The 12,226-nt window shown below is 28.1% G+C and overlaps 2 protein-coding genes and 2 non-coding genes across 4 annotated transcripts; 1 reads left to right on the forward strand and 3 right to left on the reverse strand.

The window, feature by feature from the left end:
* Nucleotides 1-174: 174 nt before the first annotated feature.
* LOC115708257 (5-formyltetrahydrofolate cyclo-ligase-like protein COG0212) lies at nucleotides 175-2,806 on the forward strand. The gene is made up of 6 exons (XM_030636482.2): nucleotides 175-678; nucleotides 760-850; nucleotides 1,178-1,404; nucleotides 1,593-1,668; nucleotides 2,351-2,476; nucleotides 2,565-2,806. Exons 1-6 carry the CDS (start codon nucleotides 295-297, stop codon nucleotides 2,711-2,713), a joined length of 1,053 nt encoding a protein of 350 aa, XP_030492342.1. The 5' UTR covers nucleotides 175-294; the 3' UTR covers nucleotides 2,714-2,806.
* On the reverse strand, nucleotides 930-1,003 carry TRNAT-AGU (transfer RNA threonine (anticodon AGU)). Its single transcript has one exon. It is a non-coding gene; the product is annotated as a tRNA-Thr (tRNA).
* Nucleotides 2,807-2,831: 25 nt separating the features above from the next.
* TRNAN-GUU (transfer RNA asparagine (anticodon GUU)) lies at nucleotides 2,832-2,905 on the reverse strand. Its single transcript has one exon. It is a non-coding gene; the product is annotated as a tRNA-Asn (tRNA).
* Nucleotides 2,906-3,581: 676 nt separating this feature from the next.
* On the reverse strand, nucleotides 3,582-4,520 carry LOC133032199 (mitogen-activated protein kinase kinase kinase 20-like). Its single transcript, XM_061106070.1, has one exon. The coding sequence runs from the start codon at nucleotides 4,518-4,520 to the stop codon at nucleotides 3,582-3,584; it is 939 nt and encodes a 312-aa protein (XP_060962053.1).
* Between the last annotated feature and the right edge of the window lie 7,706 nt (nucleotides 4,521-12,226).

Here is a 12,226-nt window from a genome sequence, read left to right on the forward strand (position 1 = left end):
TTGCTCATGTTTTAGCCAATGATGCTTTGATTAACAAAGCTAGTGCCATGTGGGTTGGGGTTGTTCCCCCTTGTGCGAGACGAGCAGTCCAGCTCGACTCGCCTAATCCTGTGTAATGTTGGTTTGAATGAATGAATTCCATTTCAAAAAAAAAAAAAAAAAAATTAAACTTATATAGCAAATTACACTTTTTCTTTTTTTTTTTCCTTTGCTTCAAAAATAAATAAATAAATAAAAAACAGAGGTAGCAGAATCAACCATCATCTTCTTCAGTGAGCTTACTCAAAAGCTATAATGGATTCAACACTGATACGAATCCCACTCCCATTCAAGCTCAAACCCTCATTATCCCCTTTCTCAATTCTCAACACCAAACCCAATTATTCTCACAATCATAGCTTCACCTGCAACTCCACCCACAACAACAACAACGACGCCGTTTTCGACGAGGCAGCGTACGAGTCCAACAGACTATCCCTCGACGCCAAAGCTCGAAAGTCAATGGCCGAAGCTTACAAATCATCCATGGAAGAAGAAGAACAAGACCCAAAAGCTTGGAAATGGGTCATTCGTAAGAGAATTTGGGATTTAATGGAGTCCCGGAATTTCGCTCAGAACCCACGACCCGTCCACCACCGTATCCCCAATTTCTCCGGCGCTTCAGTCGCTGCCGATAAGGTAAAATTACTAAAAAACCCTTCCGCACATTATCATTATTATATATGTGGTGAAAATGAAATGTGATGTGGGTATTGGCAGTTTGGGGAATTGGAAGAGTTTAGAGTTGCAGAGTGTGTGAAAGTGAACCCTGATTCACCTCAGAAACAAGTTCGATTTCTCACTCTTTCTGGTCAGTTTTCATAATTATGAAGATTTGGATTTTGATGATACTGAAAAATGGTTTGAAAATGAAAAAAAGATTAGGTTTTTGCTTTCATTGAGAGTTGAACTCAAGACCTCCCGCTTACTAAACGGGTGCTCTAACCAACTGAGCTATGAAAGCTTGTTGTTTGTTAACAACATTTATCATTATTCACTAATTATGTTTGAACTTTATATCAATTTTTCCTTAAATGTTGAGATGTGAAGTAATTTAGAACATGAATGAACATAAAGAGGAAAGAAATTGTTATTGTCTTTTGATTATTGTTGTCTTGAAATCATTCACTTTTGGTAGATGGAAAGAAATTGTTGACTCCTCAACCAAGGTTGAGGACAGGATTTTTCTCTGTGCTTGAGGCCTCTAAGTTAACTCAGGGCACCATTAAAGAGGCTTGCACTTCAGTTGGAGTCGCCAAGCATGGACGTCCAATCGGATTGGATGAAAAACTGAAGGTGGATTTGATTGTCATTGGCTCGGTTGCTGTTGATCCGAAAACTGGAGCTCGACTTGGCAAGGGTGAGGTAATGAGTTCCTAACCATGTCTACTCTTTATGATGATATGTAAAGAGAAAGTTAGTTCAACTTTGAGCTTTGTTATGCATAAGATATAAGACTATTCTTTTTCATATCCTAGTGTTTTGGTTTTGGAGTCATTATGGGGTAAATAGCTTTTCTGAGATGTTTTCTAAATGGGAATATTGTGAGACAGGGATTTGCTGAGCTTGAATATGGGATGTTGAGGTACATGGGAGCTATTGACGATTCCACACCGGTAGTCACCACTGGTATGCAAACTTTCTTTGTTGGTACTTCACTTATTATCAATTAGTTTTAAATTAAATTTAAATTCTACTATGGAAAAAACCTCAAGTTTTTTGCGGCTAAACCTCTCTTAACTGGCGTTTCACTTGCACCTAACACTCCTCACATGACACATGTACAAAAGTGTACACACATAAGCAATCTATATTAACAGTTAACTGTGAAAAATGAATGACACTTTAAATTTGTTATCAATTTAGTAATTTGGAGAGTTTAGCCGCAAAAAACTCAAAAAAACCTCTCTCAATTTGTAACATGGTATTAAGAGCTCGGACCCGCCACACTCCAGGGCCGTCCTTAGGGTGGGGTGGCCTAAGCCGTTGCCAACCCAAGTCCATAAAAGCTCGTCCACCCTAACTCTGTTTCGCCACATTGGATTCTTTGGCCTAAAATATGAAAGAAACATTTTATACTCTAAATAACATTTCCCTCATTAAAAACTCATTATACATTTGCTGCAATACTTCACCTACTCATCTTTCCAAAAACTTGTTTAGCACCCTTTTCCCTTCATTACAATTACAACCATTTTTTTCTTCTTCTATAAATCAATTACTAAACATGGTTGATTTTTGATAAATAAGTTTGCTTTACATGATTACATATCACTATATTATTCTTCAAGTTGAGATTTTTTTTTTGCAGTGCATGATTGTCAATTAGTAGATGATATTCCATTAGAGAAGCTATTAATCCATGATGTGCCAGTAGATATCATATGCACACCAACTCAAGTCATTTTCACAAATACTCTCATTCCAAAGCCTCAAGGTTAGCAAAATTTCTTTATTTTTTTCTGGGTTTTGATATAAGATAATTATATTCTACTAAACCAAGATTCAATGGTTGATTTGAATAGGAATTTATTGGGAGAAATTGTCTCCTGAAAAGTTGGGACAAATCAGAATACTGAGGGAGCTGAAGAAGAGGATTGAAAGAGAAACAGGAAAGAAACTCCCATCTGGCCCATCTGAGAAACTTCCTCCCACTGCTCAAAGAAAACCTTAATATTATTTATTCAATTGAATTCATTCATGTCTCTGTTAAACATTTTATGTAAAAAAAATTAATGAAATAAATAAAAAAAACATTGTTTTTAAAGGGTGGAAAAGAATAAAACGATAAACGCTAGAGGAAGGGGTCGAACCTCCGACCTTGTGGTTAACAGCCACACGCTCTAACCAACTGAGCTACTCCAGCTTACGTCTATAGATTCAAATCTTATAATTTTAATAGATATTCTTAATGAATAATATTATTCCTACATTCTTTTTTTGACAAATATTAGTTTCTACATTGTTAGTTACTGCACGATAAAAAAACATCTTAAGTAAAGAAAAAAGGTTAAATTTGTAAAAATGTGAATAGAAAAAATATTAAGGAGGAGTTTATTAGCACCCCATAAAATGATAACTACATCTTATTATTAAAAAAATATAAACTTAAATAATTTTTAAAAATTACACTTAATATATTTTTTTAAATTTTGTCATCACATTATTTTATGTTAATTTTAATACTTATTTTAATTTTATTTTGATCATTTTTTCTAACTCATGTATATGTATATTTTTTTTTTTAATTTTTTTTAAGAAAATTTCATATAAATTTTTATTTCAATTTTTTTTATCATAATATTTAAAATAAAATTTATTTTTATTTGATAAGTATAGTTTTTAAGAAAATGAATTGGAAGAAAAAAATTAAAAAAGCTTAATACAATTAAAAATATAATTTTTTATATAAAATAAAAATTATTAAAATGAGGTGTCTTTAAAAATTTTTTGGGCGTAAATAAAATTTTCCAGCTTCATTCATATATAAACAAATAAAATGTGTTACATTTACATATCAAATAAAGATAAATTGATAAAAATTAAGAGTTCTTTATCTTTTTTCTCTTAGGAATTACTTTATTAATAAATCCACTCCCACCTACAAATGGATGACTCAAAAGCATGGTGGCGGATGGTCTTTCCAATGGATTGGCTTCAAAACACTTGACGAGAAAATCTTTAGCATCTTTAGACATAGTTTCATTTATTTTGTTGTTCCATCTCATACTTCCATCTGTTAGCATATATAAAACAATACAACCTAGTGCCCATATATCCGAACACTGTTCTTGAATTTCATCTTCTACACATTCCGGAGCCCAATAAACTTTTGTTCCTTTCACAATACCAGGAGTCCTCCAATCATCAGACATCTTTTTCGAAAGTCCAAAATCCGATATTTTAGCCACAAAATCCTCATCGTCGTCTTCTTCCTTCACCATCAATATATTCTCAGGTTTCAAATCGCAATGAACAATACCTTTCTTGTGAACACACTCAAGTCCTCTCAAAATAGATTTTGTATACTGTCTCACTTTAGTCTCAGACAATATAGTAACGCCCATAAAATCAGCTAAACATCCACCTTGAGCATACTCCAAGAAAACATTGTAGAGTTTAGTTTTGTTTCCGTTGTTGTCTGTTGTGATCGTTATGTCATCTCCAAAACATCGAACAATGTAAGGACTACCATGAAAGAGTTGGAGTAACTTCTTCTCCTTCTTGAGCTCATCACTACGAGAAGCCAAAGTAGTTTTAACGGCCATAATAGGATGAGAACCATTTAAACGTGATGATGTTATTATTGGAGGTGGTTTGATCATCTCAACCAAGTAAACAGTGCCATTATAACCTTTTCCAAGTAGTTGACTTCGTTTCCATTTACCCGTATTATTTATAGAGTAAATACTTTGTTCTTCACTATAATCATTTTCATGAACATTGCTATAAAAATCACTTTCTCTACGTAATCTCTTCATTGTTTCTTTTAATTAATATCTTTGTTTTTTAATTTCTGAATATGTAATGAATTATGTATCATATATTAGGGCTTAGGCATTATATATAGTGACTTAATAATAGTTTCAAATAAATACGCGTACAAAAAGATTTTTTTACATATCTTTTAAATTTAAAATATCTCACCGTTGCTTTCCTTTTTTTTTAATGAATACGTTAATTTGGAATAATAAATTTATTTGTTTAAAATTAAAATAGCATTATTAATTTAACCTGAAATTCTATATAGATTAATTTATAAATCTAACGATCAAAATCACTCAGTTTAGATATTTTTTTTTAATGAATTATCTATTACTTAAATCACATATATATACTACACTACTATACGCCATATTTTAAGTTATATTTCAAATTTAAATTTGTACACATATATATCTTCATATCTATTTTTTTTTTATTATTATAATATCTGAGTTTGATTTAACTTTGAATATATACTTTTATTTTAATTTAGTGGAGGAACCCTGCATGGGTTTATTACAAAATATTTACATTTAGGGTTTTCGATTTATTTTTTTAAGGTTAATGTATATATTTTTTTTTTTTAAAAAAACAAGACTAATATGTATTTGTACAAATAAATTGTAATCATTACAATTATAAAAAATATATTTTCCCTCAAATTTTTAAAATTTATAATATCTCCTTAAAGTTTAATTTTTTTTTTTTGGAAAATTATGGCTTAAATATTTAATGTTTCATATATTATACACTTAAATACTTAATGTTTATTTTTGGAGGCGAAAATACCTAATGTTACAATTCTCTTACACTGTTACTACCACTTCCGTAAATATAGACACGTGGAGGGCACAAATGCATTAAATTTATTTATTTTATTTTAAAATTGAATATTCTTAATATCAAAAACTAAATACTACTTATTTTTTTTTTTAAAAAAATAAGAGAGATACAATACTAAATTATCATAGCAAAGTGAACCAGTGCATTATATGGAACATGATTATCGAATTGAAGTGCTAAGATCATGTGAAAATTGTTATGAGAACAGGTTTTTGTTTTTTTTTAAACAAGTAGCATTTAGTTTCTGATATTAAAAATTTTAAGTTTTAAAATAAAATAAAAATAAATGTAATGCATCTAAACTCTTCACGTGTCCATATTTATGAGTTAATGGAAGTGGTAGTAACGGTGTAAGAGTATTGTAACATTAGGTATTTTTGCCTCTAAAAATAAACATTAGCTATTTAAGTGTATAAAATCTGAAACATTAAGTATTTATGCCGTAATTTATTTATTTATTTTTTATTTGTATGTAGCCTACCAACGAAATTATTTAATATAATTAGTGTTTAGTTTAATAGTATATAAGAATTTGATTTTAACATTTGTTAGGGTACAATTTACATTATTAACTATAAAGTTCTTTTTTTTTTTTTGAAATGGCTATAATGTTCAAATCTATATATATATTTCTATATAAAGTGTGCCTATATAACTGAAATTCTTGATTTATGAAAAATTCATGAGTGACTTTTAATTTTTATTTAATAAAATAATAAAATATTATTTATATATAATAAAATAATAATAAAACAAATCCTTTTAATATTTGAACTGATATTAAATAAAATCACACCCCATTTAAAAAGAAAACAACCGGGGATTAATCTCAAAAATAGCTTTTCCCCTTTCAATTCAAACCTCTTTCTTCTCTTCTTCGTCATGATGCCCAATTTATATCGCATGATGCCCAACAGAATTCTTGGATAGCGTAACTCCGATATTCTCAACGGGCACCGACAGTAGCATCACTTCTGTCAAGATCGAAGGACCAAAATGGAACTCTTTCATCGCAGATCGAGGAATCAAAATCGGAGACGTTCTTCTCATGAACCCTTGGGTTTTTCTGGGTTCTCTTCTCTCTACCTCTCTTCTTCTCCTTGTTAAACCCTAACTTTTTCATATAGCAGTTCTTGTAATGAGCAAGTCCAGCAACCAGTCCGCCATTAAAGTACGTTTACACTTGAATTTTTTTCTTTCATTTGTTTTGTCTTTTAAATTTTTCTTTGCTTTTCCATTTTATTTTTCTAAAAAGTTTTGATTTTTGTGTACAGGTTGACGCAGCCCCCGCTGTAGTCCCATTCTCGAAGTATGGCAGAAAGGTATTTTTTTTTTTTATTTCTTTTACAGTTTAATTAATCTTCATATGCATGTGATCAAATCAAAATATTCAAAGAGAGCGCGATCGAGTCGGTTCCTGGTTTCTTGTGGTTTTACTCAAATCAAAATCTACATAATAATATATGTTTATTGCTTATTATATATATATATATATATATATATATATACTAGTAAAAAGCTACGTGCAAAGGGACGTATACTAAATTTTATTATGTGTATAGGAAGAAATTATAAATTAATTAATCTTATAATTTTAACTTTAATCAAATAGGGTTCTAGATATATGAACAATAAATAATCACGTAAAAATAAAAAATAATTATTTGAATAAAGAATTCAATATACACAGTTATATATATAAATCCCATTAATCAAAAATAATTATTCAATATATGAACAATAATTTGTCAGACTATATGTTTCCCAATAAAGAAATCCACCTCCTCATAGTCAAAAATAAATAATACATGTAATACAGATCTTTGTAAATAGAGTACCTAAAAGGTTTAAGTGAACTAAATAATGATTAAGAAGATCTAAATTACAAAATGAAAATAACATGTCTATATGAGTATGATTTTTTTGCTATATGAGCATGATTGATCTAAGAGAAAATAGATAAACCTATAAACATATGAATATACTTAATATTTATTTTGACAAAGAAACAATTCAATTATAAACAATTCTAAATATCAGCTTGACAATTTCAACACACTAATTACTCATTAAATAACCATAATGTATACATCATGACAGTTTTATTTTATTTGATATCAAATGATAGAGATTATTGAGGTTTTCAGCCATGGAAAACACAATACGATCAAAAAGTAATGCTCATTAATCGTATATTTCAAAGAAACTCAAATTTCCATGAATGTCCCTAATAAGATATAAACATTAAAGTTGTAAATTAAAAAAAAAAAGTAGCAAAATTTCTGTTAATATAAGAAATAGAACAAATTGAAAATTTATACAATACTGAAATTTGAACTCTTAGAGGTCAATAGCGAAGGGGCGAAACTCGTTAGATCCCCTAGTAGAACACTACCTTAATATGAATAAATTAGCATCATCAACAAAAAGAAAATTAAAGTGAAAAGACTTAATAATTATGTGACAAATAATTAATAATTGAATTAAAAAGTTAAGATTATAAGATTATAAGATTAATTCAAATTATTGTTCATATATTGATTAATCCCATTATTAAAAAATAATTCAATATATATGAACCCTATTTGATTAAAGTGATTTAATCATATAGGGTTCATATATTGAATTATTTCACTTTAATCAAATAGGGTTCATATATTGAATTATTTTTTATTAATAGGATTAAGCAATATATGAACAATAATTTAAATTAATCTTATAATCTTAACTTTAATCAAATAGGGTTTATAAAAGAGGCATAAATAATTAAATAGAGTTAGAAATACGGTAATTAAAGAAAATCTAGAATTTTTTTTTTGGATTTAATGGGATTTTTTTATTTTTTATTTTATTATATATAAATAAAAAGTGACCCATGAATTTCTCATAAATCATTTTATTTTTAATATAAATAAAAAGTCACCCATATATTTCTCATAAACTAAGAATTCGGTTATATAGGCACACTTTATATAGAATAGATATTGTTTGGTGTAATATTAATTAATAAATGTCAAATTTCAATGGGTTTAACTGCCGACTCAATCCTACCAATCACCTTCATCAGTTATCGTTCTTTCTTTTTTCACTGTGGTTACTATAGTTTTATTGTTCCATTCAAGGCACACATCTGTATACAGTATATATAAAAAGTTAATTATATGTGTTCCCAATTATCCTAAATTTTGAATGGGTGGTTAGAGGGGTGATGAAAAACTCAGTTATATATAAATATAATATTAAAATATCAGGAATATAATTTATTAATTTTATTTTGCATTTATTTGTCTCTTTAATCAATACTTTTACTTATATATGGTTTTATCCTTTTATGATTACTTCAGATTTTTTAGGATTGAGTTTGTATTTGTGTTTTGAATTGGTGTACATACTTATTATTAATCTGTGAAGTTTTGAATTTCATTGTCGATCATTTACAAATGCTCCAACAAATTTGGTTGGGCTCTCCATTCTTCAAGTCTCACCGTTATTGATTAAGTTGTGGGATGAATTCAATAAATTAATTGTATTGATAAAGGACAAACAAGATATTATTGTTAGTGATTAATATCAAACTTTCGATCTCAACATTGAATACTATGGATCCAATGAACAACTTCTCTATGTTTATTTGTTGTCGTATACAACGTATCGCTCCTTCACAATTTGTCATTATGCTGGAGAAGTAAGTGTGAAATTTAACAGGATTATTGTAAAATACTTTGATTATTTAATCTTGTGGAAGAGGATGCAAAAAATTGTACAATATTTATATCCATGGTAACATTGTACTGTCAGGTTACTTATCAAACGGAGCTCTTCTTGGATAAGAACAAAGATTATGTTGTTGCTGAATATCAAGAACTTTTGGGTGCTTCCAATTGTTCTTTTGTTGCAGGCTTGTTCCCTCCTTTACCAGAAGAATCATCCAAATCATCGAAATTCTCTTCAATAGGCTCTCGCTTTAAGGTCTGTTTTTCTTTCCTAATATTTATATCTTCGGGTATATTAGTCAGATCTATTATGGTGACAATCTTTCTTGTACTTTATACAGCAACAACTGCAGTCTTTGCTTGAAACGTTGAGTGTTACTGAGCCTCACTACATAAGATGTGTAAAGCCCATTAATCTTCTGAAGCCCTCTATATTTGAGAATAGCAATATTTTGCAGCAGCTTCGTTGCGGGGTATGTTTTTTATTGTGGTCTTTCAAATGTTCTTGTGTCACTACCAATTGATTGTGTTTGGTTGCATTATGTACATAATGTAATTGATAAATTTCTTATTTCAGGGGGTTATGGAGGCCATTAGGATTAGTTGTGCTGGATATCCTACAAGAAAGCCATTCCGTGAATTTGTAGGTCGTTTTGGCATCTTGGATCCTAATGTCTTTGCTGGGAGGTAGATTAATCAGAATCCAGGACTTTTATTGTTATTGTTATTATTATGATTATTAGTAATTTAGTATATTTATTGGATTTACGGAAGTGATTTATATATTTTAAATTGTCTACTTTTACATGCCTTTCATATGTTGATTTTTTAATTAAATAAATTATGCATACCATGTCTAATCATCTTAAATGAAAATACATCACTGTTTGCAGGAACACCGCTGCTTTGTCGACACTACCATATTCAATTTATCAAAGAAAAAATGGATAATCCAGATATATGCGGACCCAACTAGAATGAAAAGTGCAAAATACAAAAATTACACTATTGTCTCTATCAAAGAAAATGAAGATTGAAATCTACCAATGACTATCATTAGTTTTCTTATCTACAATTTTTAGACTAATGCTATCTTCAATTATCAACAATTTAGAGATTGATTTTTAATTTTCTTTTTATCTTACCCCTATTTAAGTAATATTTCTTTAAATATTGGAACATCAATTTTTAGTTTATTTTTGGATTAACTTAAGAATATATTTAAATCATTAAGCTTTCTTAAACACTAATATATTGCATTCAGTATTCAATAATAATCTCACTTTCAAATAACATAAAAAAAACCTAGCATAAAATTTAATATACGTGCGTTGCACGTAGTTTTTTGCTAGTATATATATATAAAGGAGAAGTATGAGGCGGTGACGTGGCCGTCTGAAATTACTTCAAATAGCACTATCTCTTCTCTCCTTAATTCTCTCATTTTTTAAATTTTTTATTAAGTTTATAATTATTATAAAATTATTTAATTAACTAAAATACATATTTCTATTTCCTCTTTACTTCTCTCATTTATTTAATTTTTTATTCGATTTATTAATATTAAATGATTCATAAAATGATTCGTATTAAGTTTTTACTTTTTAAAAAAATCTCTAACTAATATAAAAGTTCCATCCTTGAGCCACCGAGTCTTTTTTCAATATTTTTTTTTTTTTAAAAAAAAACTTCTCCAATAAATATAGATTATTAATATATAACACCAATAAGTATAACACCAATATAATTATTTTTTAATATCTATACGTATAACACCAATATAATTATAATTAACACTAATATATAATTATAATATATTTTTTTTTTAAAAAAAACTTCTCCAATAAATATAGATTATTAATATATAACACCAATATAATTATTTTTTAATATCTATACGTATAACACCAATATAATTATAATTAACACCAATATATAATTATAATATCTATTTGTAGCCCTAACCTTACGTATCTATTCTATATAAAGTGTGCCTATATAACTGAATTCTTGCGTTTATGAGAAATTCATGGATAACTTTTTTTTAAATTAATTTTCTATTCAAAAATAATATATTTTTTTTATTAAGATGTATTTTAATATTAATTTTTAAATAAATTAATATTACTTTTAAATTTTAATCGGGTTTATGAGAAATTTATGGGTAACTTTTTTTTAAAATAATTTTCTATTCAAAAATAATAATTTTTTTTTATGAAGATGTATTTTAATATTAATTTTTAAATACATTAATATTACTTTTAAATTTTAATCGTATAAACCTAACCGGAAACACATTCTCTGAAAATTCTCAATAAAATAACTAACTCCAAAAGGATGAGCAACCAATCGTGATTATTTAGGATAATCATTTATAATTTCTTTTTCTAAATCTCAAACCCTCAAACCCTATATTGCTATTGAATTACTGCCTCATCTTCTATGTCGTGATTCATGGCCTCTCTGCTGCGATTCCTCACTTTTTGTTTATTTGGGTGTAATATTCAGTGTTCTATTAGCGAGTTATCCTTTGTTGCTCAAGTAATTATTTATTTGAGTAAGTCTTCTATTCCCTTGCTATATTGCTTTACTTTTAAACAGCTTTGGGATATGCGAAATATAATGTCATCCGTTAGAGAGTTTGTTGGGCACACCAAAAGTAACAAGATATCATTTTCAATTTATAATCCTTGAAATTTTTGATGATGCTCATTTTAAAAGGCTAGGTGTAATTGTAATGTCGGAGTAGCTAGATTTTTCCCAAAAGATAAAACTCACATCAGCACCGCTATTGCTGGCACCCATTCTAACGAATACTATTCTTCTAAGCTCATATCTAACACACAATTCTATGGGAACAACATAAAATTGGGTTGAACCAAGATGAGATAAATATTTTTAAGTGTATTACCTTTTAATATAATAAAAAATACCTAGCATAAAATTTAGTATACGTGCCTCGCACGTAACTTTTTACTAGTAACACCAATATATATCTATTCTATATAAAGTATACCTGAAATTCTTGGTTTTTAAGAATTTTATGGGTACTTTTAATTTTTATTTAATAAAATAATAAAATATTATTTATCTATAATAAATAATAATAAATATCCTAAATTAAATATTTGAATTTGAACTGATAT

Source organism: Cannabis sativa, chromosome X (assembly GCF_029168945.1).
Source record: "Cannabis sativa cultivar Pink pepper isolate KNU-18-1 chromosome X, ASM2916894v1, whole genome shotgun sequence".
NCBI lineage: Eukaryota > Viridiplantae > Streptophyta > Magnoliopsida > Rosales > Cannabaceae > Cannabis > Cannabis sativa.